Source organism: Orcinus orca, chromosome 12 (assembly GCF_937001465.1).
Source record: "Orcinus orca chromosome 12, mOrcOrc1.1, whole genome shotgun sequence".
NCBI classification, from domain to species: Eukaryota; Metazoa; Chordata; class Mammalia; order Artiodactyla; family Delphinidae; genus Orcinus; species Orcinus orca.
In genome coordinates, this window is record NC_064570.1 from 32,573,953 (window position 1) to 32,597,220 (window position 23,268).

The following is a 23,268-nucleotide window of genomic DNA, read 5'->3' on the forward strand; positions in this document are numbered from 1 at the left end:
AGGAAATATAACCTGATCATTTATGTGTTAGAGATGATGAATGTGGAGCTGTAACAACATTTGAGAACTGCAAAAACAATTCAAGCCATTCCCATTTGATAGTGTATGACCCTGCTCATCTCTATGCTATATAAATGTCACCTCTTATTGATTAAACATTTATGGATGTTAAAAAAGTAATTTTTCTATAATCACTCTGCCTTATGACAATAATTGTCATTTCAGTGTACCCTTCCAGTCTTTTCTATATACACGCTTTTATAGATAGTGGAAACTCCAATTTACAAATGTAGCTATAGTATCAAACATTTTTTCATAAATTACGGCAGATAATCCCCTTGGCATCCAGGGATGTTTTAGTCATCATCCTACTGGTGTTTACAAGGGCATGAAATGAATATTAGCCTAAGCATGAACACTAAAGCACGCTGGCTGACATTAAAATATACATATTCAAATGATGTATATATCTCCACAACAAATGGAAATGTTTTTGGATTTTGTACTGCTTTTAGTTACCTAATTGTTACAAATCTCTGTTGGCATGGAAATTGTGAATGTACTGTTTTATATATATATATATATATATATATATATATATATATATATATATATATATATATGCAAGCAGTGGATATTGTGTTTAAAGTTACCGCATACAGAATTATTTAGAAATATATTTTGCAAACTTATAGAAACAGAATTGGAATTTATAAAACGTGTTTAATTATTTAGTTACCTATTTATTTCCATTATTAACACAACCATTGCTGGTTATATTAAAAGACGATTCTTAAATTGATGATGATAATATTGGTTCATAATTTAAGGAAGTGCTCCTAGAAGAATCCAGCAAAGGAGTGGGTGAAGCAGGAAATGGAAAAGAAAGAATCCAGGCAATGGTGTGATTCCAAGTGAGGTCCCAGTCTTAGCCTAAGTCCATGGAAAGCTCTGGAGCATAAACAGCATCTCAAGATTTGTTCAGCTTTCGGGCAAAGGAGCTGGACTTTTGTACTCCCACACTAGCGAGTCATTAGATCTGGGCCACTGGAGAAAGGCGTGGGGGGTAAATTCTCAGGCTTTTTTGCCTCTCCTATGGGAGAGGAGACCTCTATGTAGGTACTCAGGTAGGGTATCCTCTATTTACCTGATCTTCATAATGTCAGTGGAAAGTAGGTAGAGTATCAGCTATTCTGATGTTATAAAAGAGAAAAATGAGACCCAGCAGTTTGTGGAGCTCAGCTATGTCCATGGGTCTTTATAGAACTTTATACTGTTATCAATTACACTAAAATTATCATGTGTGTTTAATGTTAATCGTTAATATCAGTTGTTCTCCATTACCTTAGAAAGAATAAAAACCTACTAAAAATAGTGGTGATAAGCTTGAGTATCCAAGATACTGATCTTATAGAAAATATGCATCCAGAAAAATATAAATTACAACCTTCCTAGACAGTCAGTCTGGAATTCTGTTTCTTAACTTACCATTTGTATTACATGTTAGCATTCAATTTAATAACTACATACATGCATTATCAGAATTTGTAAAAAATATGGTGAGAGGAGGCATTTAAATACTATTGTTTGCGTGTTGAAAAGGAGAGCCAAATAACACTTTAATGTTTGGTGGTTTTAATTAAGAATTCCTGATACCATTTATATTCTGAATTACGTGTATACTTGCTGATGTAGTGCCAGAGTGCTCAGAACAGTGATGTGCATGCAGTTAGTGCTAGCCAACAACTTCCAGTGAATTCAAATGAGAATTATGTGTGGCCAGCGTTTTATTACTGTTAACTACAGATAAGCTTTTGGAAATTATTTATTTGTTCTTGTAAAATGCTCCCTCCCTCTTTCTCTCTCTCCCTCTCTAATCTATGTTGGAGTATATACATATATATATGCTAAAATATAAATTAGATAATTGTGAAATAATTTGGAATCTTAGAAAAAGTCTAAACAGATGGAAGTAAACAACTTTCTTTGGATAAAGTCTAAAGATACAAAAATACTTTTGAAAGCATATAAGCTACTAGACAATATGAAAATAATGACATAAAAATAATGAATACTTTTCTACTATGATCTTTTATTATATGATCTCTATGCATCATTGCTCTAAATGTATCATGACTGTTCCTACCGTTCGCAGTACTGGCCTTCGTATTCTCGAGGGCAAGCTGTGCAGCGGTAATCATCCAGGCCTTCCGTGACACAAGAAGGGCTGAAACTGAATCAGAAAAGAAAGACTGCAAAAAATCTTTTGACTTATTTATTTTATACATTTAAGCAATTCTATCTATTAACTAGATGACTGGAACTATTTTTTGATGGTTAGAAATGGCATATTTATAATTATAAGTTTCTATTCAAGGGTAGGCTATCACAACTAAGTACTACTAATAATAGTCAGCAAATAAAGATGGTTGTTTTTTGATGAATTAACAATGCATCTCACCGACCATGTTAAAACTTTGAAATTTTAATAATCATGTGACAACCAGGAAAATATTAAACACCCAGAGAAAGTGTACTATTTTTCATGAATCAGAAGAAAAACATGATGAGAATTCCTGCATATTTGTCAGATAGTAGAATAAGTATTATTGAATATCTTTCAGGTTAAAAAATTGGGGACATAAAAGCTATATAATTTTTTTTCTAAAAAGCCCAAATTGCCACTGGCATTTCAATGCATGACGTGTGAATAGATGTTTCACTTAAAATAAAAGAGTGCCTTTTCTAATTTATATACAGATTTCAAGCTACATTTTACTTTAAATACAAAATAATGTGATCTAGTGTGAGGAAAGAAGAATGGAAATCTTTCTGCATGAAAATGAATAAGCTTTTCTGACAATTTTATAATCTCTTCTAGTAAGTAGGTCTCATATAACATGCCCTGTTGTCACTACAACACTGACAGACCATGGCCAGTCAGCCCTTCTCCAGGATTCTTGATCACCTTACACCACAAAAGAAATACTAGACAAGACTTGAAAACTAAACTATGCTAAAACGTAGTTTTGTATTGTTACAAACCTCTCTCAAATACAAGTAGTGCTTCATTCCCACTGGACAAAATGCATGGTACACTGGAAATTTAGGAAGAAAAGACACATATATTCATTGCAAAATGGTAATGCTGCAAACACCATTTTCCTTTTTGTTGGTCTGCAAAAGCAATTGATGCTGAAAAAGCAATAAAGTATATAGACCAGAGCTGCAACTCCTATTGGTCAGGTGCCATTAGGACACTATTTCAATTTTCTGTCTAATGCATTAAATCAATAGTACATGAATGAGTAATAAACTCTAGCCTTTGCAAAATATGTGAACAAATTGATCAACTACTCACAACATCATTATTCAACAAATTATTTTTTTTGCCTTCACAAAAATAGACCCACAAATACATAATTGACACATTCTTGCAAGCTTCTAGCTCTTTTAACTCAGCTTGATGCTGAGTTCATCTGTGCGCGCACACACACGTGCACACACAAACTCATATACATATATAGGCACTTGGAAACAGATTTTTAGACATTCAAGGGAAATTCTACAGAGCCAACATAATTAAATTATATTCCTTTATAGTAACATATCTGTCTCAATTACTATGCAGGAATGTTATAATTCTCCTTGGATAGTAGATATAAATTTTTTTGAATTATGACATTATGGTGGACTAAACTTTTTCCTTACATCATATATAAGGACTTATGAAAGAGGAAGTAGGAATTACACCTTACTTGAGGTTAGAGTTTATTCTTTATGCTCCCAAATCCCTCATCTCCTCTCAATTTTCATACTGTCTGCAGGACCACTCAGAAGTCCGACTGTTTTTCCTCTTGTAGGCCATCTTTTACATTCCCTTAGATTTGTTAATTCCAAGGTTGCTTCAACAGAATTTCTGAGATTTAGAGTCTGCTGCTCTGTGTCATCCCCTGTGGAGTCTACTGCAATGAATTAGCTTCTGGGATCCCACCCCCTTATCCCAGTTCACTGACTGTTCCTTTTCAGTCTCCTTTGCTGGATCTACATCATGTCCTTGACCTCTTAATATGCTTCACAGTTCAGCCTTTAGGTTTCTCCTATCCTGTCCTGTCCTTTCTCCCCTAAATGATCTCATTCAGTGTTAAAAGGCTCTAAATACTGCCTCTATCCTAACAGATCTAAAACTGAGCTCCTGTCCTCCAAAAAATACCGCTAACCGTTCTATCATTTTCCCTGTCTCTGTCAATGGCCATACTTTGCTTACTTTGCTTCCATTTGCTCTGCCATAAACCAGAGTCACCTTTGTCTCCTTTCTCTCACATTCCACAGGTATTCTATCTGCAAATGCTGCTGGTGTCACCATAATTAATTCATTGCATTATCCTGTTCTAAGCCACCTCTTGCCATTGGCAGATTTTTAGCCTTCAGGACGTTTAGTTACTCACTGGAGCTTCCCTGACTCCAACTCCTGTCACCCTTCCCCTGTCCCCATTCGCTCTGCTCCAGCTGCCCTGGATCCTTGCTGCCTACTAAGCGTGGCCTGTCTCCAGGCCAGTGCACTTATTTTTTCCTCTGGCTGGTCTGCTCTTCCTCCAGGTAGTCAGGTGACTCTCTCCATTACTTCATTCAAGGCTCTGAACAAGCCTCACCTGTTTGTTTGTGAAGATCTTCATCAAGCACCCTAACTAAAAGGGTACCCCATTCACTCCAGATTCACTGAGGCTGCTCTATTCTTTCCTGGTGGCACTTTCACTATCTGATATTACATTATATATCTATTTGTGTTTTTTCAGCTTTATTAAAGTATAACTGGCAAAAAAAATTGTAATATATTTAAAGTGTACACGTGATGATTTGATACACGTGTATGGTGTGAAAGCATTCCCACCATCTAGATAATTAACATATCTATCACTTCATATATGTACCTTTCTTTGTGTGAGAATTCACAAGTTCTACTCTCCTAGTAAGTATCCATTATACAATAATGTATTATCAACTGTGGTCACTATGTTATGTATTAGATCCTTAGACCTTATTCATTTTATAACTGAAAGTTTGCACCCTTTTACCACCCTCTCCCAATTTCTCCTGTTCCCTGGCAACTACCGTTGTACACTGTTTCCATGAGTTTGTTCGTTTTTAGATTACACCCATATGTGAAACCATGCAGCTTTTTCTTTGTCTGGCAAAAACTGCTGAACACATTTGGAGAAGAAAAGCTCCGAGAAACTCAAACTTGGCCTCATTGTAGAAGGGAGGAGAGGGCATTGAGCCTGGAAAGAGGGGTCAGATTGCAGAGAGTTTCTAACACTCTGCTAAAATATCTGAGCTTTCCTTGGTAGGCAGTGGAAAACCCTTGAGGGTATGCGAGCAATGCTGTACTGTCACAATGGTTAAAAGTTCATTGTATTTGTTTTGGTAAGAGATATTGGAGACTTGAACTAATATGTGGGTGAGTTAGTAATCACTTACTCACCATCCTCCATCTATGAAGAGGGATATCTCAGCCTCCTCCATCTATGTTTCAGAATCTTTTTTTCTTATCTCAGGGAGAAGTGCTTCTCTTCTCATCATACATAGGTCTTTACTTTGTTAATGAATGTTCCAAACTTTATGTGATGACCTTAGGGGGTCATGAAATCACTTTAGTGGGTTTTGACTAAAGTTTCTTCTAATTATACAAGAAAATAAAATTGAATAGAAGTTACAGTATATATTATATATGTATAGCTAGCTAGCTAGTTAGTTAGCTAGCTAGCTAGCTAGATATCCACACACACATTTTTTGTGTTCTAGCTTATGATTAAAAAAAGGTTTTCTTACAGTGGTTGCAATCAATAAAGTTTGAAAGCCACTGAACTAGCCACTTTGATTTCATACTTGATTCTTACAGTGTCCTTTGTATAAAAATATACTTAAATTACGTAACTCATATAAAACAAAAGTGAAACAAATATGAAAACACTTTTTTGTTGATTCTGCTAATCAATCAAGGTAGTACTATTTCTTTCCCTTCTTCACATTTCTTAGAGCTGTACACTCACACCCACGTGACCTAATGTCTGCTTCCACTATTGATTGCCAAAATCCATCAGGGACCTGCACAGTTAATTGCCACTGTATGTACTTAGTCTCCCTTGGGAGAGCAGCATCCAATGCTCATTCTCTGCTGCCCTTTTCTCTCACTGTGTCAGTGGCAGTGTGGCCTCGGTTCCATTGCCTCCCTCACAGCTCTTGTCCTGGGTCTTCTTTCTCTTCTGACTTCTCTAATGTACATAGTCTTGTCTTTCCTTCTTTCCATGTGCTCCCCTTGAGTAACATGACCCTGGGGAATCTTATCTATAATTCATTTATTAACATATCACTTCCTTCATCTGCCCTCCCAATTTTCAGGTTTTGATTTCTTGTGGCTATTTGCATATTTCCATTCAGACAGACCTTTCATATCAATTTAACTTATTTGAAACATAAATTGTCTTTCTTCTATAGCAGCTCTCTCCTGGTTTCTATTTCAGTTAATGACCCCACCATTTTGGGGGGTCAACCTGGCTACAAATCCCTGGCTTCAAATCCTGCTTTGCCTAAACCTGTCGTATCTAATTAGTTATCAACCCTGTAGAGCTGCATTCAACAATTTTCTCACATCCATCTCCTTGTCTCTATTCTTGTTGCTATTACCTACTTTCAGGTTCTAATTATCTTTTGCCTAAGCTAGTACAATAGCTTTTTAATCAGTCTCTTTGCTTTTCTTATTTTCCTGTTTCAATTCATTACACTCAATTCCATCATAATAGTCTTCCTAAAGTGTGGCTCTCATCACATTAATCTTTTTTTTTTAATAAAAATGTGTAATGTTTCCTCATTACATAGAAAATTAAATAGCAATTTCTTAGACTGGTATTCATGGATTTCTACACTATGGCCTCCATTCTCTCATTCATTTTCTTCTGTAATTATGAAATTCTATTTGAACCCATGCTCCAAACTCTTAACAGTTCTTAAACATGATTTGCGTTTTCTGCTGCTAAGCTTTTGCTCCTTACATTTTCTACTATCTCCACCAGTAAAAACCCTTCAATCCACTGTAAATTTAATAATTTAAATACATTTAAAAATTATTATAAATACTCCTACTTCTTTAAATATGTTCTTTAAGTTTCCACAGTCAACTGTGGTACTTTGTGCCTTTGAATTCTCTTTATATCTCAGCTGACCTCTCTGAAGACACCCATTTTACTGTGAGCCTCTCCAAGAGGTGTTATGCTTCTTTTTTATATCTCCTGGAGCTTTTGCTATAGTCCGCCCAACAGGAAATTATAAATTAATTATTGAATTTTTCTAATCCAGATCATTTATATTTTAATAAACAATAAACAGCATTCTCTTGTTCAAAATCTGGTCATCAGAGGTAGATTAGGGAAAGGAAAATGATATTTTTCATACACCTACCACTTGGTGCTTGGATGAACAAGAAGGTCATGTATTTTATCCTCATCAATACACCACTTACCTAAAAATTTACATTTGAGACCCTATGCAAAACTTGTGACTCTGTTCAACCAAAAAGAGGTGCTTACAGAGGAAAGGGAGACAATTACGTGAAAATGTTTGCAAAATGTAAACAAAGCCAGAGATGGAAAAAGAAACTTAGTGAGTATAGGTGGAAATAGTTCTTCATCTGAGTTGCTTTGTGCTTCTTATACACTCAAGATAAGGTGTCCAGGATTCTAATTCTGAACAAAGTGCCCTACATTCTTTTCAAAAGCAAATTCTTAGAGAAATAAATGCCCTACAATGTAGAGATTAATGTCTATAAATCACTTAGAAGAAAGTATAGATAGCCTTAGCAAAAAGGTAAGTGAAAACACCTAGGGGTTTTCATCAATACATAAACAGTGCAGAATGTTCTGACAGCACTAAAATAAAATATGCCAGCGTTTGTTTCCCCTTATGGCTGTGTTTCCATGGTACCAAGCTCAGACTATCTTAACAGAAAGGGGGTTGTGATTCTGGGAGATATTGACTTACTCTGGAGTATAACAATAAGTCACCCTGCTTTAACAACATTATTTTTCAATTATTTCCTTGATAATTCTTTACCAATCATGAATTAAACACATAAAATGAATGGAAACAGCTACAAAATTTATATAGTATGCATCAAACAATCCTTCATAGCTGAATTTATGGCAGAACTATATGCAAACACTAGACCTTTCTAAAAATTTATAAAATTATGCACATTTGTACATATATTATTTATTTCATAAATATAAGTTAATATTGGTATTTACATTTTAATTAATAAGCATTATTTACTTGGGACAGAGTTTTAAAAGAAAAATGAACCATAGAGTATTATGTGCTCACTTTTGTCATGTTTTTATATTGTTTAAAAACTCTATCTTAAATTGAGATTTTTGTCTACATGAAAAGAATAGCCAAATCATAGAAAGCCCATGTGCTACACAGATGGTGTTACTGATTGGGAAACATGGTAATATTTCACAATCTTACTTGTTGCTGGAAGAAATCAGAGGGCAAGCACATTGCTGACAGTCATCTGGCAATCCCTTGACAATGCCATAATATCCAAGAACACATCGTTCACAGAAGTCACCAGCAGTGTGATGTTGACAATTCTGTAAAGGAAGAGGGATGTTTGTTTTTAAATTAATGAAAGAATGTAATTTATCATACAGCTCCCCACCTACGCGTTTGTGTGCTCCTGTGAACACACATGCGCATGTGCACACACATATCATTGAGAGAGAACTCAGCTCTTAAACATATTGATACATACTTTTAAAGAAGCTCTTTGATTTGAGAAACGAATACTGGGCTGTTGTAGCTATACTGACAAGAGTTTCTGTTCTCTTTTCCCCACATCAATCTCTGCATTAGTTTTTCTCTTACTCTAATCTGGGGAATAGACTTCACAAATTTCTAAAATTTATTGTAGCATCTGGCTATTTACATTTCTTCTCTACAAGGTGTTTAAAAAAAGTGCTAAAAATCCTGGGGCCTTGGTGCATACCCATCAGTGGGCTTTTTGAAACCAAACCAAGGTGGAAAACATAAATATTTTAAGAGGCAGGAATAGCGAAAAAAAAAAAAAAAGTCAGCCTAGTTACCACATTAAGAATGTTATTCACCTAATTCTTGCCAAATGTTGATCATTCTTTATAGATAGGAGGACCCAACCTAAAACCAGGGATCTCAAGTCAATATTTTCTTTTTATGTTTGCATAGGAAGAGGCACTTGGGTAATATGATTTAAGACACTTCCACAAGAAAATGAGAACAGTTTCAGAATATTGTGTAAACAGTTTTGAAATTAAAATTCTCACAAAGTGGAACTTTATTTAACAATATATTTAGCAATTATTCACGCAATAAGGACTTAGGAAGAGCTACAAGCCAGGTACTGAGAAAGGCACCAGGAGGAATCAAATGTGGGAAAAGCTAAAATAACATTCTAACCTATAAGAATTTATTTCCACTTTTAGAAAAATTTTTAAAAATGGCAAATAAGAAACATGGCAAATAAGAAATGTGGAATTTACTGGAAATGGGACAGTTGACTTTAGGAGTTGAGAAAAAGGAAGAAATAGAAGGAATTTAGAGTTGGATTTTAGCTTGATTTTATAAAACCGCATTTGGAATGGTCAGAAGGGTAATTTCTTATAAATAGTACTTTTTAAAAGGTTAAGAAGCAAAAATGTCAGTAACAAAATACATGTATATATATGCTAGTGAACCCATCTCCTGATCAGCTCAGCTGGAACCACATAGCCACCTGTGGGCTCTACAGTAAATTTTCCATATGCTGTGCTCTTTGCTTTATTCAATTAATCTAGAAGAACATATTTATTTTTCATGTGTCATCTAATGGCCAGTGTTTGGTATGGTATGTGTGGTCATTCACCACAAACAATAACTGAAGTCTCTTCCTCTGACTTTTTTTATGTTTATGTTGCTCTCTGGGGAGAAACCACGCCATTATCACAATGAATTTTAGAATACCGTCGGGTTTTTTTTTTCATTATTTGTTGTTATATTTGAAAACACATTGTGTTACTTACAGATAGATTTTATAATTCACTCTTAAATGGATCCAGTTTTCTATATGATAGGATGCAAATCTCAAATCTTCTAATTCCCTACCTCACTCTCAGCAGATGTTAGCCCTCTATTTTCAGGGAAAAGGAAGCCCTCATTGGGTGTTCCCTTAGCTTCCTGCCAAACAGCACACCGTCTTGTCTGCATTACTTTCCATCCCTTCGACATTTAGTTCTGTCCACAAGAAGTGGTGTGTTGTTCTCTGTCTAAAGCTTCTTTCTTCCTAAACTCTGGTTTAGGAAGAAGGCCCTCCTGTCTCCCATTTCCTCCAGCACCTGCATTTTCTCCTTCTTTGATGGCTTATTTCCATTGACAGTTGAGGCTGGTCAAGCTTTTCTTATCTTAAAAAAATCTCTGGGGTTTCTGGACAACTTCCATCCTATGTTTGATAGGCTTTCTAAAAGCATTGTTTACATTGCTGGTCTCTACTTCCTCATCTCCCTTTCACCTCTTCATTCTTTAAACAGGCTTGCTCTCTCTCTCTCTCTCTCTCTCTCTCTATATATATATATATATATGTATATATATTTATATATGTATATATATATTCTTTTCCATTATAGGTTATTACAAGATATTGAGTATGGTTCCCTGTGCTATACAGTAGGTCCTTGTTGTTTATCAATTTTATATATAGTAGTGTGTACATGTTAATTCCAGACTCCTAACTTATCTATTCCCCTCCCCCAAACAGGCTTCTGATTTCACTATTGAAGGATAAGTCCAGACTCATGCATAAGATCTTTGTTGCTAAATCAAAATTTACTGACAATAATCAGTCTTCATGATATATGAATTATCTGCAGCAGCTGATATTTCTGGCCACTCTTTCTTTGAAATTTTCTCTTCCTATGGGTTCTTTAATAGTACAGTATGTAGACTGTTTTCCTACCTCTATGGCTACTCTTTCTAACCCTCCTTCATGGATTCTTCTTCCCTTTTCTGTTGAGTAACCTTGATTCTAATTTTGGCTCTTATCTCTTTTCTTTCCTACATTTTCTACCTTGGTGATTTTAACCGTTACTAGAACTTCAGCTATCTTCTATGCACCCCAAACTCTAAATTTTATATATTCTGCCTAGATATCTATCTCTAATGAGTTCCAGACTTATGTTTCTAATTGCTTCTTAGCTAGGTCTTATTGCATAATGCAAAAGCGTTTGAATTTGAGATGTCAAAAATCAAGCTCATCTCTTTTGAAACCTGCTAATACTCCTGCATTTCCCATTTCATTTGAGGTCACTATCATCTCTCTGGCATGGCAAGGAAGACCTTTATAATCTGGCTTCTGTTTACCCCTCCAGCCTTCTGTCTAGCCGCTGCAAACTTTGCACTCTATGCTAAACCCATATGCAGCCATCCAAAATTCTCAAATTATGCAGTGCTCTCTCTTACCTCTAGGACTTTTCATATGCAAATTCCTTGTTCTGGAATGCTTTTCCTCCTCTTGCCTGGCTAACACCTATTCATTCAGCTCTCATTTTCACTGTTGCTTTCTCTAATAAACATTCCCTGATGCCCCAAGTCTGGGCTAAATGCTCCATCTAGCTCAACACAGTGACTGAAATATGTTGACATTCAATGACTATTTTGAAGGACTGCATAAATGAATGCATGTTCTAGGTATTATAGAGGAAACTGGTCAGGCTTCTTAAGATGAAAAAGGCCAAGCTTCAAGTCTGATGACTTTGCAGAAAGGTGGTTAGCAGGGAAAGAGGATTTGTCGTATTTGGATATTGATTTAAGTACCATAATCCTCTCTTATTCAATCATCCAAAGGAACCACTGTATTTTAGCAATAAAATAGCCATTCCATATTTAACAGTAGCATGGTGAGCGATAATGGTTCCAAGATAAAATAATTATCTATGAATTGCAGTCTCAAATCATTCAGCAAGGTGCCAAATGATGAATAAGTGTCAACTGGGGAGTGTTTTAAGAACATACTTTATAGTTACAGAAAAGAACATGTGCCCCAAAATACATGGAATCTAGAACAATAATTGTCAGCTTTTGCCTTTGGAAAAAAGCTAACTGCATGAGTTATTTTGTGTAACCTCCTATAACATTGATAACTGAATCAAAACAATAATGCTAATCATTACTAAAAATACAGAGGTTGAAAAACATGGTTTGCCTCTTTTATATCTACAACTCTGTATAATTTCTTCACAGAGAAAGCAAATATTTTAACTTTCTTTGGAGAGTCAATCTTTCACAGGGTTGCTGACATACTAAACTTGGTTAACGGAATCAAATGTCCCTGTTAGGTCTACAAACACAGCACATAAATCATGATGCTATTTTTGAAACTTTTTGACATCGACCTTTCGTATGACTTTCCTGTCTGCTCTGAAATAGTGGACATAATATTTCTCTTGTATAGATATTAATCTTTAGGAACAATTTTTATATTTTAGATGCCTAATGAGAAGTTTAATTATCTCAAGATTAATATGTGCTACTATCTTTTCAATAGTAGATTAGAATATATGGCATTTGTTTTTATTTTTTGTACATGGGAAAACTGGTGGTATACACTTTTCCACTAGATCAAATGAATATTATATTTATATTTAGAATCTTAAAACTAAGATGAGAAGTTACTTAACCTTCTTTCCTTACAGGGATGCCTCTACACATTCCTTGACATATTATTAAATGCATGGATTCTTATAAGGCAGCCCTTTTCATCTTGTATAACTACAAGCTATAAAGTTTTTCCTTATGCTGAATGAAAACTTGTTTCACTCTAATTTTTAGTCAGTGATCCAAATTCAGCCTTCTGAAGCTATGCAGATTAAGTCTAATTCCCATTTCCTGGGGAAAGTCCTCAAATATCTAAAGAACACTATTATTTCCTAAATCTTTTTTCAATCTAAATATCTTTTTTTTCCCCAAGCTAAACAGCTAACAACCCTGGTTACTCAGAATTTCTCTTAAAATAGAGATTATAAATTCTGCAAATATATTTAATGTACTCCCTTCCTTGATCTTGATCTTGTACAAACGAATATGTAGTCAAGTAAGAACTCCTATTTCACAGAAATTGCTACTATGTGTCATTTCCTTTGTTCTTTCACTTAAACACTAGAATATAAACTCCTAGAGGGCAATGTTCACACATTCCTCATCATTATTCTCCCAGCACCCACCACAGTGCCTGAACTTTGGAAATACTTATTAACAAATGCCTCAAGGATGAATAAACAAGTGAGCCTACCTAAGTTCAAAACCTATTCTATTAATTTCATCTCGTTAATTGTAGCTCATAGTTCCACCTGCTAGGCTCTTTTTGATTCTTGACCACCATTCAACACAGTAGGTATAACTTCTAGCTTTACATCATCTGAATATTTGATAGATCTCATCCAAATCGCTGATACAGATTTTGAACATGACAGGGTTAAGTACAAATCCTATGCCTCATTATTGGAGACATCTCTAGAGCTTATTCGAGGTCAGGCTGTTCAGCAACTTCTAACTTCTGCTAACTGATTACCACTTGACCCGTATTTTCAACCATGTTTGTGAGGATATAATGAAACATTCTATCAAATGCCTATTTAAACAAACCAGAGTTTGAACCATAGATCTAACCCTTATAGGCTTATGACTTAAGCAAATTATACAGTTTCTCTCAGCATCAGTTCATCAACTGTATTAGAAGGAATAATCCTGTCTGTCTCATAAATTTACTGTAAGAATAAATGAGAAAAGATCTATCTACAGTGGCAAGCCCTGGTTCTGGTACATATATAAGGTTGGACACATGGTAGCTGTTACCATTTTTACTAAATTTGACATATGATTTATCACACTGTCTGATGACTTTGAAACTATACTGAGATTCAGGGACCTAGAGTCTCAGATATTATATACATAGTAACTCTAGCAATTAGTTTGATATGTTTTGTTTTGAGGGAACCTATTCTGATTCCTAATAAGCACTGTTTATGTTTCACTGGAGATCGAAATCAATCTGTTTCTCATATTCTACAATACTTTCCTTTATAAAACCTGGAGTGGGGCTTCCCTGGTAGTGCAGTGATTGAGAGTCCGCCTGCCGATGCAGGGGACACGGGTTCGCGCCCCGGTCCGGGAAGATCCCACATGCCACGGAGCGGCTAGGCCCGTGAGCCATGCCTGCTGAGCCTGTGCGTCCGGAGCCTGCGCTCCGCAACTGGAGAGGCCACAACAGTGGGAGGCCCGCGTACCGCAAAAAAAAAAACCCACAAAAAACAAAAACTTGGAATGACATTTCACTGCTTTCCATACTGTGACAAATTTCATATTTTCATGATTTTGCAAATATTTTTCATATATGGCTCTTAATCACACTGCAGATTCCATCAGTATTCTAGGGTATAATTCACCTGGACCTTCAAATCAAACTCATTTAATCAGCTAAAAGTGTGATTACTCTCTCTCACAATCTCCAGGTAGCATTTTGCAGTGGATTTGAAACCCGAGTCTAATGCTTTTTAGCCAAGGCACTGTAAGTTAAATTTTTTTAGGATTAATTTTCAGAGTTATAATGAAATGCTAATAATTCCTATCTTGGTAAGAGGTCAGATAGATTAAATAAGATAAGGTTTATAAAACACCTCATATACAGTAGATTATAGCTATGAGATTATTTACTGAGGATATAGCTAATTGATTAACCACAGATACTGACAATGTTACAGACAACAAAGCAGATCAATGATAGAGATTTATTTTATCCTTTTCATTTTAAAATAAGAATTGTGATAGAGTGAAAATAATATTTCCACAAAGTATTTGGTCTTGAGAAGTTATTTGCACTAGCTGGGACTTCAATTTTCCCATGTAAAATATAGGAGAAATAATATTGACTATAGAGCTATAGTGATAATTAAATGAGAATATATATGTTTATAAATAAATATAGGCATAGATGTGTGTGTTATATAAACTCTGAAAACTCTATCTATCTATCTATGTGATTGTGTATGTGTGTGTATGTGTGTACTGATTAGTGTTAATTCACCTACCTCTTCTCCCCCTTCTGGCTTGGGGTTCAATATCATGTAGGTTTTACTCCTCCATTTTGAAGAAAATTTTCCTTAAGGGGTAACAGTCACTGAGCTATTGGTAATCACATGCCTACGTGTAGGATTTATTAGCACCTACAAAGAAGCAACAGCTCTCTTGTAAGTGTCATGAGGAATTATGAAGAGAATGGTTACAAAATGATGTGGGTTTTATTTAACAGTTGAAATGCCTAGCCTGTGAAGTTTTCTATAGTTTCGTTTCTTCTCTACCCCTTATTTTTGAAGAAAGGAATAAAGAAAAAAGAAGAAAAAGTGAGAAAATCTAGCATAGCGCTGGATATAACGGTGGTTTTTACATTAATTTTTGATTATTTATCATCTGATTGGTTCTTAGACTATAAATAGTGGCTAACATGTATGGTAATGATCATCTTTAGCATCACCATTCATCATAGCTATCACTTCCACTATAGAGCTTATCACAAGCTAATTAATGTTCTAAGCCTTTTATCTAGTATTTCACTGAATCCATAGAAAAACTCTGAGTAGGTACTATTCTTATCTTCATTTTATAAATGAGGAAATTAAGACACCACTGAGGCTAAATAAATTGACTAGGCCCACACAGCCCAAAAGGGATGAAGCCAGGATTTGAATCAAGGCAGTCTGATCAGAGTCATGCTTATAACCACTATACCAACATAGAGGGCATTGCACTGTATAGTGGATATGATATGAAACTGGGAAACACAGTACAAATAGTAAAGAAATCAGTATGCTTCAGTTGCCTCAGTTATAGCATCGGAGTAATAATAGCTATTTTCTATTTGCCTCATGGGGCTGTTTCAAAGATAAACAAAGTTGTCTAAATTCAGAAGTTATAAGTTCCCTGAAGGAAAATATAAAAATTCAGAGCACAGCAATTTATACTAGCTGTGCATGTGTGATGCACCTATGTATTTATTTTTTACTTCATCTAGGGATATCTCAGAAAATAGACCTCTAATAAGGATCCTTAAGGCACAAAAATAGATATAATAGCCTATTGGTCAAAACAGGACAATATAATGACAGCAAATTTTTATCCTAAATAAAAATGAAAGTAAACTGTATATTTTGTGAATGCTTCTAAATTATTCATATGGAGTGACATTACTATTAAAAATTCCAGCGACGATTGCATAAGAAAGAAAAATGCATTTAATTCCCACTTAAGAATGCATAAGTTAACCACATTCCTGAAATTATCTATTGAATTTTACAAGCCAGTAGATTGGTGAAAAAAATGCTACACTTAAACCAAATCATGATTATTTCAAGAATTTAAGGATGGGTAAGACCTTCACCTCCACTCCAGTCCTCACAAATAAGCATATGATAAATTTCCATACTCTGCCTTGATTGAAAGAAGGTATCTTTAAGAAGTCAGGAATAAAAAGAAGTTTTCTTAACATGATAAAAAATATTTACCTTAAACTAATCACCAGCATCATAGTTCGCAGTGAAAGACCTGAGGCTTTCGTATTAAAATCAGCAATAAGATAGGAAGCTGACTACCCTCCTATTTAACATATTTTGCGAGACTTAATCAATACAAAAAATGAAATTATTATACTAGATATAGCTCTGGCAAGGAAGACACAATTATAGCTATTGCAAATATTATTGTTGTAAATATAAAAATAACTGTAAGAATCAAGCAAGAAACCTCTAGAAGTAGAAAAAAAGTGGCTGGATATCAAACACATGTAAAAAATATATTTTGTCAATATTTACCAGTAATGACCAGTTAATAAATACACTGAAACAAAAAAATGTAATGCTCACCATTAAAAAGAAAATGTAAGATAAATGGCAATAATTTTAACGTTAACAAATACATAGCCCATATGGATAATATTAAAAACTGTGAGACATAAAATGTTTGACTAGAGAAGAGTATCATTCCTGGGTTTAGGGAGGATAGCTGAATAGTGTAAAGATAGCAATTCTTTACAAACAGCTTTAATGCATTTTCAATAAAAATTCCAGTAATATTTTTGGGGGAAGAGATTAAAATAGTGAATCAAAATGTCATTTGGAAGAATATATAAGTACATCAAGTTAAGAAAATTAGGAAAAGGAGAGTAGTAAAGGGTCTTGCTTTACCAGAATTTATAGTGTACTATAAAATGAAGGTAATCAGAACATTATAATAGGAAATAAAAGGTAAGCAGAAAAGAATAGATGATTCTTTAAATATATCTTAAAATGAACAAAACAAATGTGTATATATGCAGATACCATGATGTGTCAAGGAGAAAAGGAAATATTAACAAATAAATGTTTCTTTAAAATAACATATTGAAGGAAAATTATCTCCCCACATTATAATAAATTCTGGAAAGACTGAAGAGTTGGATCTAAAATTTCATCATAGAAATAATGGTAAATATTGTGAGATCTCAGTATAGATATTGAAAGTCATTGCCTGGGTGAGATCACCATGAGAATGAGTGTAGTCAGACAAGCAAATTGCTCCAAGGATTGAATCCCAGGAATACCAGTATATTGATTTCAGGTAATGAGGAGAAAACAGCAAGGAGGACTGAGAAGGAGCAGCCATCTAGCTTGAAAAACCCTAGACTCTCATGTCCAGAAAAGCAAACTGAACAAAAGCTTCGAGAGGAATGGCTGCTTCAGAGGAGCAAACGCTGCTGATGAATCAAGCACAGTGAAGAGCGGAACACTAGTAGTTGGTACGCATATCGTGGTGGAGGAAAAGCCTGATTTTAGTAGTTCAAGGGAGAATGGGAGGAGAGAAGTTGTAGACAAGAGTATAAACTCTTCTCTATGTGAAAGGAGAGGAAGGAAGTGGTAAAAATCAAGAGGGGAAGTGGAGTCAAGAGAGATTGATTTATGTGTTTGTTTATTTATGTTTTTTAAGATAGAAGAAGTACCAAAAAGTGATTCAGAAGGGAGGGGAGAATAGGCATGGCCAGAGTGATGTCCTTGAGTGGGAGGGAGGGCTGGGATCTAGAGCATAGGTGGCAGAGTTGGTCTTTTCTACAAACAAGAACAGTTCCTCCAAATTGGTGCAAAAACCAGAGTCATGGCACACAGACGCAGAAAGGTAGGTGCATGTGTGAGTGGGAGCTTGGGTTAGTTCTCTTCTGATTGTTTTTAATTTCTCAGTGAGATAAGAAGAAACAAGGCCATCAACTGAAAGTAAGGATGGAAATGGGTCTGGGAAGGGTTTGGGATTTGAAGAGGGATGAGAAGGTAGGAAATTATCACGCAGGAATGTGAGAGAGGCACTGGACTGGAGAAACGTGGCATGATGGAAGAGCAGAATAAAGGTTCCCTTTGAAGTGAGTGATAGTGAACATACGGTGAGACTAGTCAGCATAGTCGACTATTTTCCAGAGCCACTTTCAGATTAGAAGGCATAGGTATTGGAGGAGTAGGATTTAACCGGAGTTGGAATTCACTGAGTAAACATAAGTAAAGGAGTGGTAATAAGAGAAATGAACATTACAAAGCAGTGATATTAAAGAAGGGTCATGGGACTTCCCTGGTGGTGCAGTGCTTAAGAATCCGTCTGCCAATGCAGGGGACACGGGTTCGATCCCTGGTCCAGGAAGATCCCACATGCCGCAGAGCAACTAAGCCCATGCGCCATAACTACTGAGCCTGCGCTCTAGAGCCCACAAGCTGCAACTACTGAACCTGTGTGCTGCATCTACTGAAGCCCGCGCACCTAGAGCCCGTGCTCCGCAATGAGAGAAGCCACCGCAACGAGAAGCCTGCACTTGCCGCAACTAGAGAAAGTCTGTGCACAGCAACGAAGATCCAACGCAGCCAGAAAAAAAAAAAGGGTCATGAATATTAAGCTGGTTAAGAAAGTGAGGGCATGAGAAACATAAGGAATGATAAAAATGTGAGCGTCGATGATGAGACAAAATGTCGACACTGAAGTACTAAGAAGAAGTGAACTGGAAAGAAAAGAAACGGTGGTCAAAGAGAGGATAGTTGACATTGAGACTATAGAGGCACTCAGTTCCTGGTAATGACAAGTTCTCAGACAGGCCCATGGAGTGAGGACAAGACATGGGAAGAGTCCATTTTATGGGCATCAAAATCACCAGGAATTATGATAGGCGTGGTGCTACAGTGAACGGCAATGATACAAAGGAAAAATCTTCAAGGAATGAGGTGGGTGACCTGAGGGTTAGTAAATGGCTTCAACAAGCAGGTGTAGTGGGCAAATGGATGGAGACCTGAGATTCAAAGCTAGGTGTTGTTACAGAAGAGAAAACAAGGATGACCTGAAAGTGGCAGCGAGGAGCAGGAGCACAGCCCTGCCCTCAGGCTCAGGGAAGTGAAGAGTGTGAGAAAAAACAGCGGCTTCCCCTTGCAACCGCTGCCAGGTGAGTAGTGTGTTGGGAAACCAGGTTTCAGTTTGAGCAAATAAAGAGGACCTCAAAAGAAGAGGGAGATTACGTAGGGGATTTTGCTGATGTCTGGTCATGAGTTCCACAAAGCTCCATGAAAGAGCTTCAGGAGACGAGGAGAGGTGGGAAATGAGTTCAGCAGAGGAGACACCCAGAGTTGCCTGGGGACTAGAGTCTGGGGACCCTAAGTGGTGACACAGGAAACCTGAATTTCTCCACAGTCCTGATTGTTCCAGGGGTGACAGAGTAGGGTGTTAGCAGGAATGTAATAACAACAACAAAAAAATAAGAGCAGTAAACTGTTTTAAAGAAATGGTTAAATTATGGGATATCAAATCAAAGATAGTAAAGATTTTAGAGACTATTTAACAACATAATATGCTCATGATATGTACATTTTTTAAAATGCAGAACATAAAACTACACCTATGGTGTCATATAAATCTTCTTTATAAACACATACATAAAATTGGTGGGAAACACATAAAATATTAAATGTTTATGTTCAATTTTGGGTGACTTTTATTTTTTTCCTTAACACTTTTCTATGATTTCCAAATGTCTTACGAAGAGCTTATTTTTATTTAAAATCAGAAAAAAACCCTCATGTGATTTTTAGATAAATCGTTGTGTTGTCTGGTATTTGTCTACGATGCTGTTGATAATAATATACTATTTCTTGACATGAGCAGTGGTTTTTCCAGTTGTAACTTTTTAATTACTTTAAAAAATGCATAATATGGTAAATGTATTTTTTTCCCACGTTTTGTTTCACACACACACACACACACACACACACGTTAAGTCCCCTGCAGGTTAGCTGACCTCTGCACTCAGTATATGAATATGTGTAAAGAGAAATGAGCACATGGGCTTTGTTCAAGAAAGGCTCAGATGAATACCTGGCATATGGAGGTTTCAGGGTCACACAGGCTGCTGTGTCCATGACACTGACATGGAACACAGGTGCCCAGGGCTGGTCCAGGGGTACGGCCACCTGGCTCAGAACGCAGTCGATAAAATCCTGGCATGCATGCCTGAAAGAAAACGAAGCCAATTAGGACAGCCAACTTGGAAATCTTTCTTTAGTAACACTTGGGTTCTTCAGTAGTTAAAAAGTAGGATTTCTTTCCCCTCATCAGCAGTAAAGGCAACACCACTTAGAAACAATGAATGTCACTTTTGATTCCTAATGTGTATTCTGCCTGGTCCATAGAGTATACAAGCAGCGTCTGTGTCATCAGACTTTAGCAAAGGAAAGCTGTCATTTGCAAATACCACTCAGCCTGGACAAACTTCAAATAGTCTTCTTTTTCTTGAAACAAAAGTTTGTTTTTAAATAAAATTGTCATATGGACTAAAGAGAGAATTCCAGTGTCCTTGACAACCTAAAATCTGCTTCCACTGTGCTTGATGGGTAACTAGGAAATGTCCAATGAGACTCAGAAAAACATTAAATAAATAAAAAAGTGTCACGGTCATGTTATTTATATAGGTATAATTAGAAGACTATAAAAGTAAGAAATTCAAAATAATAAAAGCTCTACATGTCTTGGGAATATTAGGCCACCAATAAAATGTATCTTTCCTTGATCTAGTTTTTTCATTTTGCAATAAAAATCTGAGAGCAAACAGGAAACCGCTAGCAAAGCTGACATATGCAAAATCAAGACTTCCATCTTCATTTGGGTTTATTATGTAAATGTATCAAGAAACATCTCTGGCTCTTTGAAAGAAAGCCCGGAGCTCTGAAGAGGGAATGAGAACATTCTTGTGTTTTGGGCTCAGATCTCTTAGTGTGCAAAGCTGCTGCATTTATTAGCCATTGTTTGATTTATGAGTAAGAGATAGGAGTTAGTTTTCCAGATTCCACTGAAGATTATAAAGGGATATTAGCTATGTAAAAATTTTTTCACAGGATATTTTGCTCCCATTAATGAGAAAAGTGATTGCTGAATAAGCAGGGGAAAAAATAGTGAATTAAGAACTTCTTACTGCCTTTGCATCCTTTTGGTTCTGGACTAGGTCATCCAGAGTGGAGTATGTAGAGGCTCCTTAGAAGAAAAACGATCAATAGTCTGCACTCTCCGTGTTTGTTTTGATTTGGATAATGTGAGAGGACTTCAGTTAGGCATTTAAGAGTCTCTCTGCTTTTATCTCAGCCTATAAGAAATTCTAATGAGATTTAATAATATCCTGGATTTGAGCAAGCTGATAAAACTGGGAATAGTATTCAAAATATTTTGAGTCCTATTTGTCTTATAGTGGACCTAAGATATTTTAATAAGTTTATTCATATTCTTGAAAATAAAGGTTCATTTTTGCCATTGTTACCAAATAAGGCCTGGAAATTATGGCTGAGGAATTCATTTAAGCATAACTGAAGAAACAATCCAAGATGTATTTAAAAATTTTACCTAGTATGGGTTGCTCCAGTCCTGGTGTGTGCTGACTGTAGAATAAAATTGGATTTTCTTTATATAGATTTCATCGCTGGATACCTATATAATTATTGTTATTTTACTGGTATATTTGCTTGAGAGGTGTGTGTGTGTGTGTGTGTGTGTGTGTGTGTGTGTGTGTATGTATGTGTGTGTGTGTGTCTTTAAAAATCACACAGGGCTTCCCTGGTGGCGCAGTGGTTGAAAGTCCGCCTGCCGATGCAGGGGACACGGGTTCGTGCCCCGGTCTGGGAGGATCCCACATGCCGCGGAGCGGCTGGGTCCGTGAGCCATGGCCGCTGAGCCTGCGCGTCCAGAGCCTGTGCTTCGCAACGGGAGAGGCCACAACAGTGAGAGGCCCGCGTAATGCAAAAAAAAAAAAAAAAAAAAAAAAAAAAAAAAAAAAAATCACACAAATTGAGAGTTCCTAGCTCTACTTTTTATATCAAACAAAAGTTTAAAAAAAGTCTTAGAAGAAGAATAACATTAAGAAATGGTACTTTTCATTGAGGAATCATAAGAAATTCAATGTTATGGACTGAAATCTGAAGGTGCGCACCGCAGGTAAAGTTTACACCCAGTTTCTCTTATTACTATGGCTCTTCTCTGGAAAGAGTAGGACAAAGTAGAAAAGCACTCCAGTGCGGGTAAAAGTCTGGGCTCCAAGTCAAGCTCTGTGTGGAAGCTTTTAGGCCTGTCTATGTGATTCTCAACCCTGGCTGCACATAGAAGCGTCTGAGGAGCTTTAAATACGGATACCTGGCTCTGCCCCCAGAGAGTCTATATAATTGGTGGAGACTAGGGCCAGGGTGTGTTGTAAAACTCCCAGGAGGGTCTAATAAGCAGCCAGGATTGAGAGTCACTGGCACACTCCTCATTCCCTGCTGGGAATGTGTGTCTTTGAAGGGCGTACAGACTCTGGTACTATAACATCAATGAATAAGGAAGCCTTGATTTTACTAGTTAGTTTTTCCTGAGGGATACACGCAAGTCGTTTGGTGTCGTTGAGATGTGGTTTCCTCATCCCACAAATGAGCAGATGTATTAACTCAGTTGATTTCTGAAGTTTCTACAGTTCTAACACTCTAGATAAATTTTGTGTCCTTATAAACTTCTGAGTTAGAAAAAAAAAAAGAAAGACTATTTTGCAACACAAGAATTAGAAACTTCAAACACACTGTAAAGGAATGAGACATATTTATTTCTCTTTAATCTCCTCCTTTCATGGACCCTGTATTTATTTTTTCC

The 23,268-nt window shown here is 36.2% G+C and overlaps 1 protein-coding gene across 1 annotated transcript in view; it reads right to left on the bottom strand.

Moving 5' to 3' along the window:
- Positions 1–23,268, bottom strand: part of LAMA2 (laminin subunit alpha 2) — a 607,678-nt gene that overhangs the window by 156,757 nt on the left and 427,653 nt on the right. The window contains exons 29-31 of the mRNA XM_049695645.1: positions 20,482–20,616; positions 8,524–8,648; positions 2,147–2,233 (exon numbers count right to left, since the gene is read on the bottom strand). Coding sequence (XP_049551602.1) covers positions 2,147–2,233; positions 8,524–8,648; positions 20,482–20,616 — 347 coding nt within the window. The remainder of the gene's footprint in view (positions 1–2,146; positions 2,234–8,523; positions 8,649–20,481; positions 20,617–23,268) is intronic.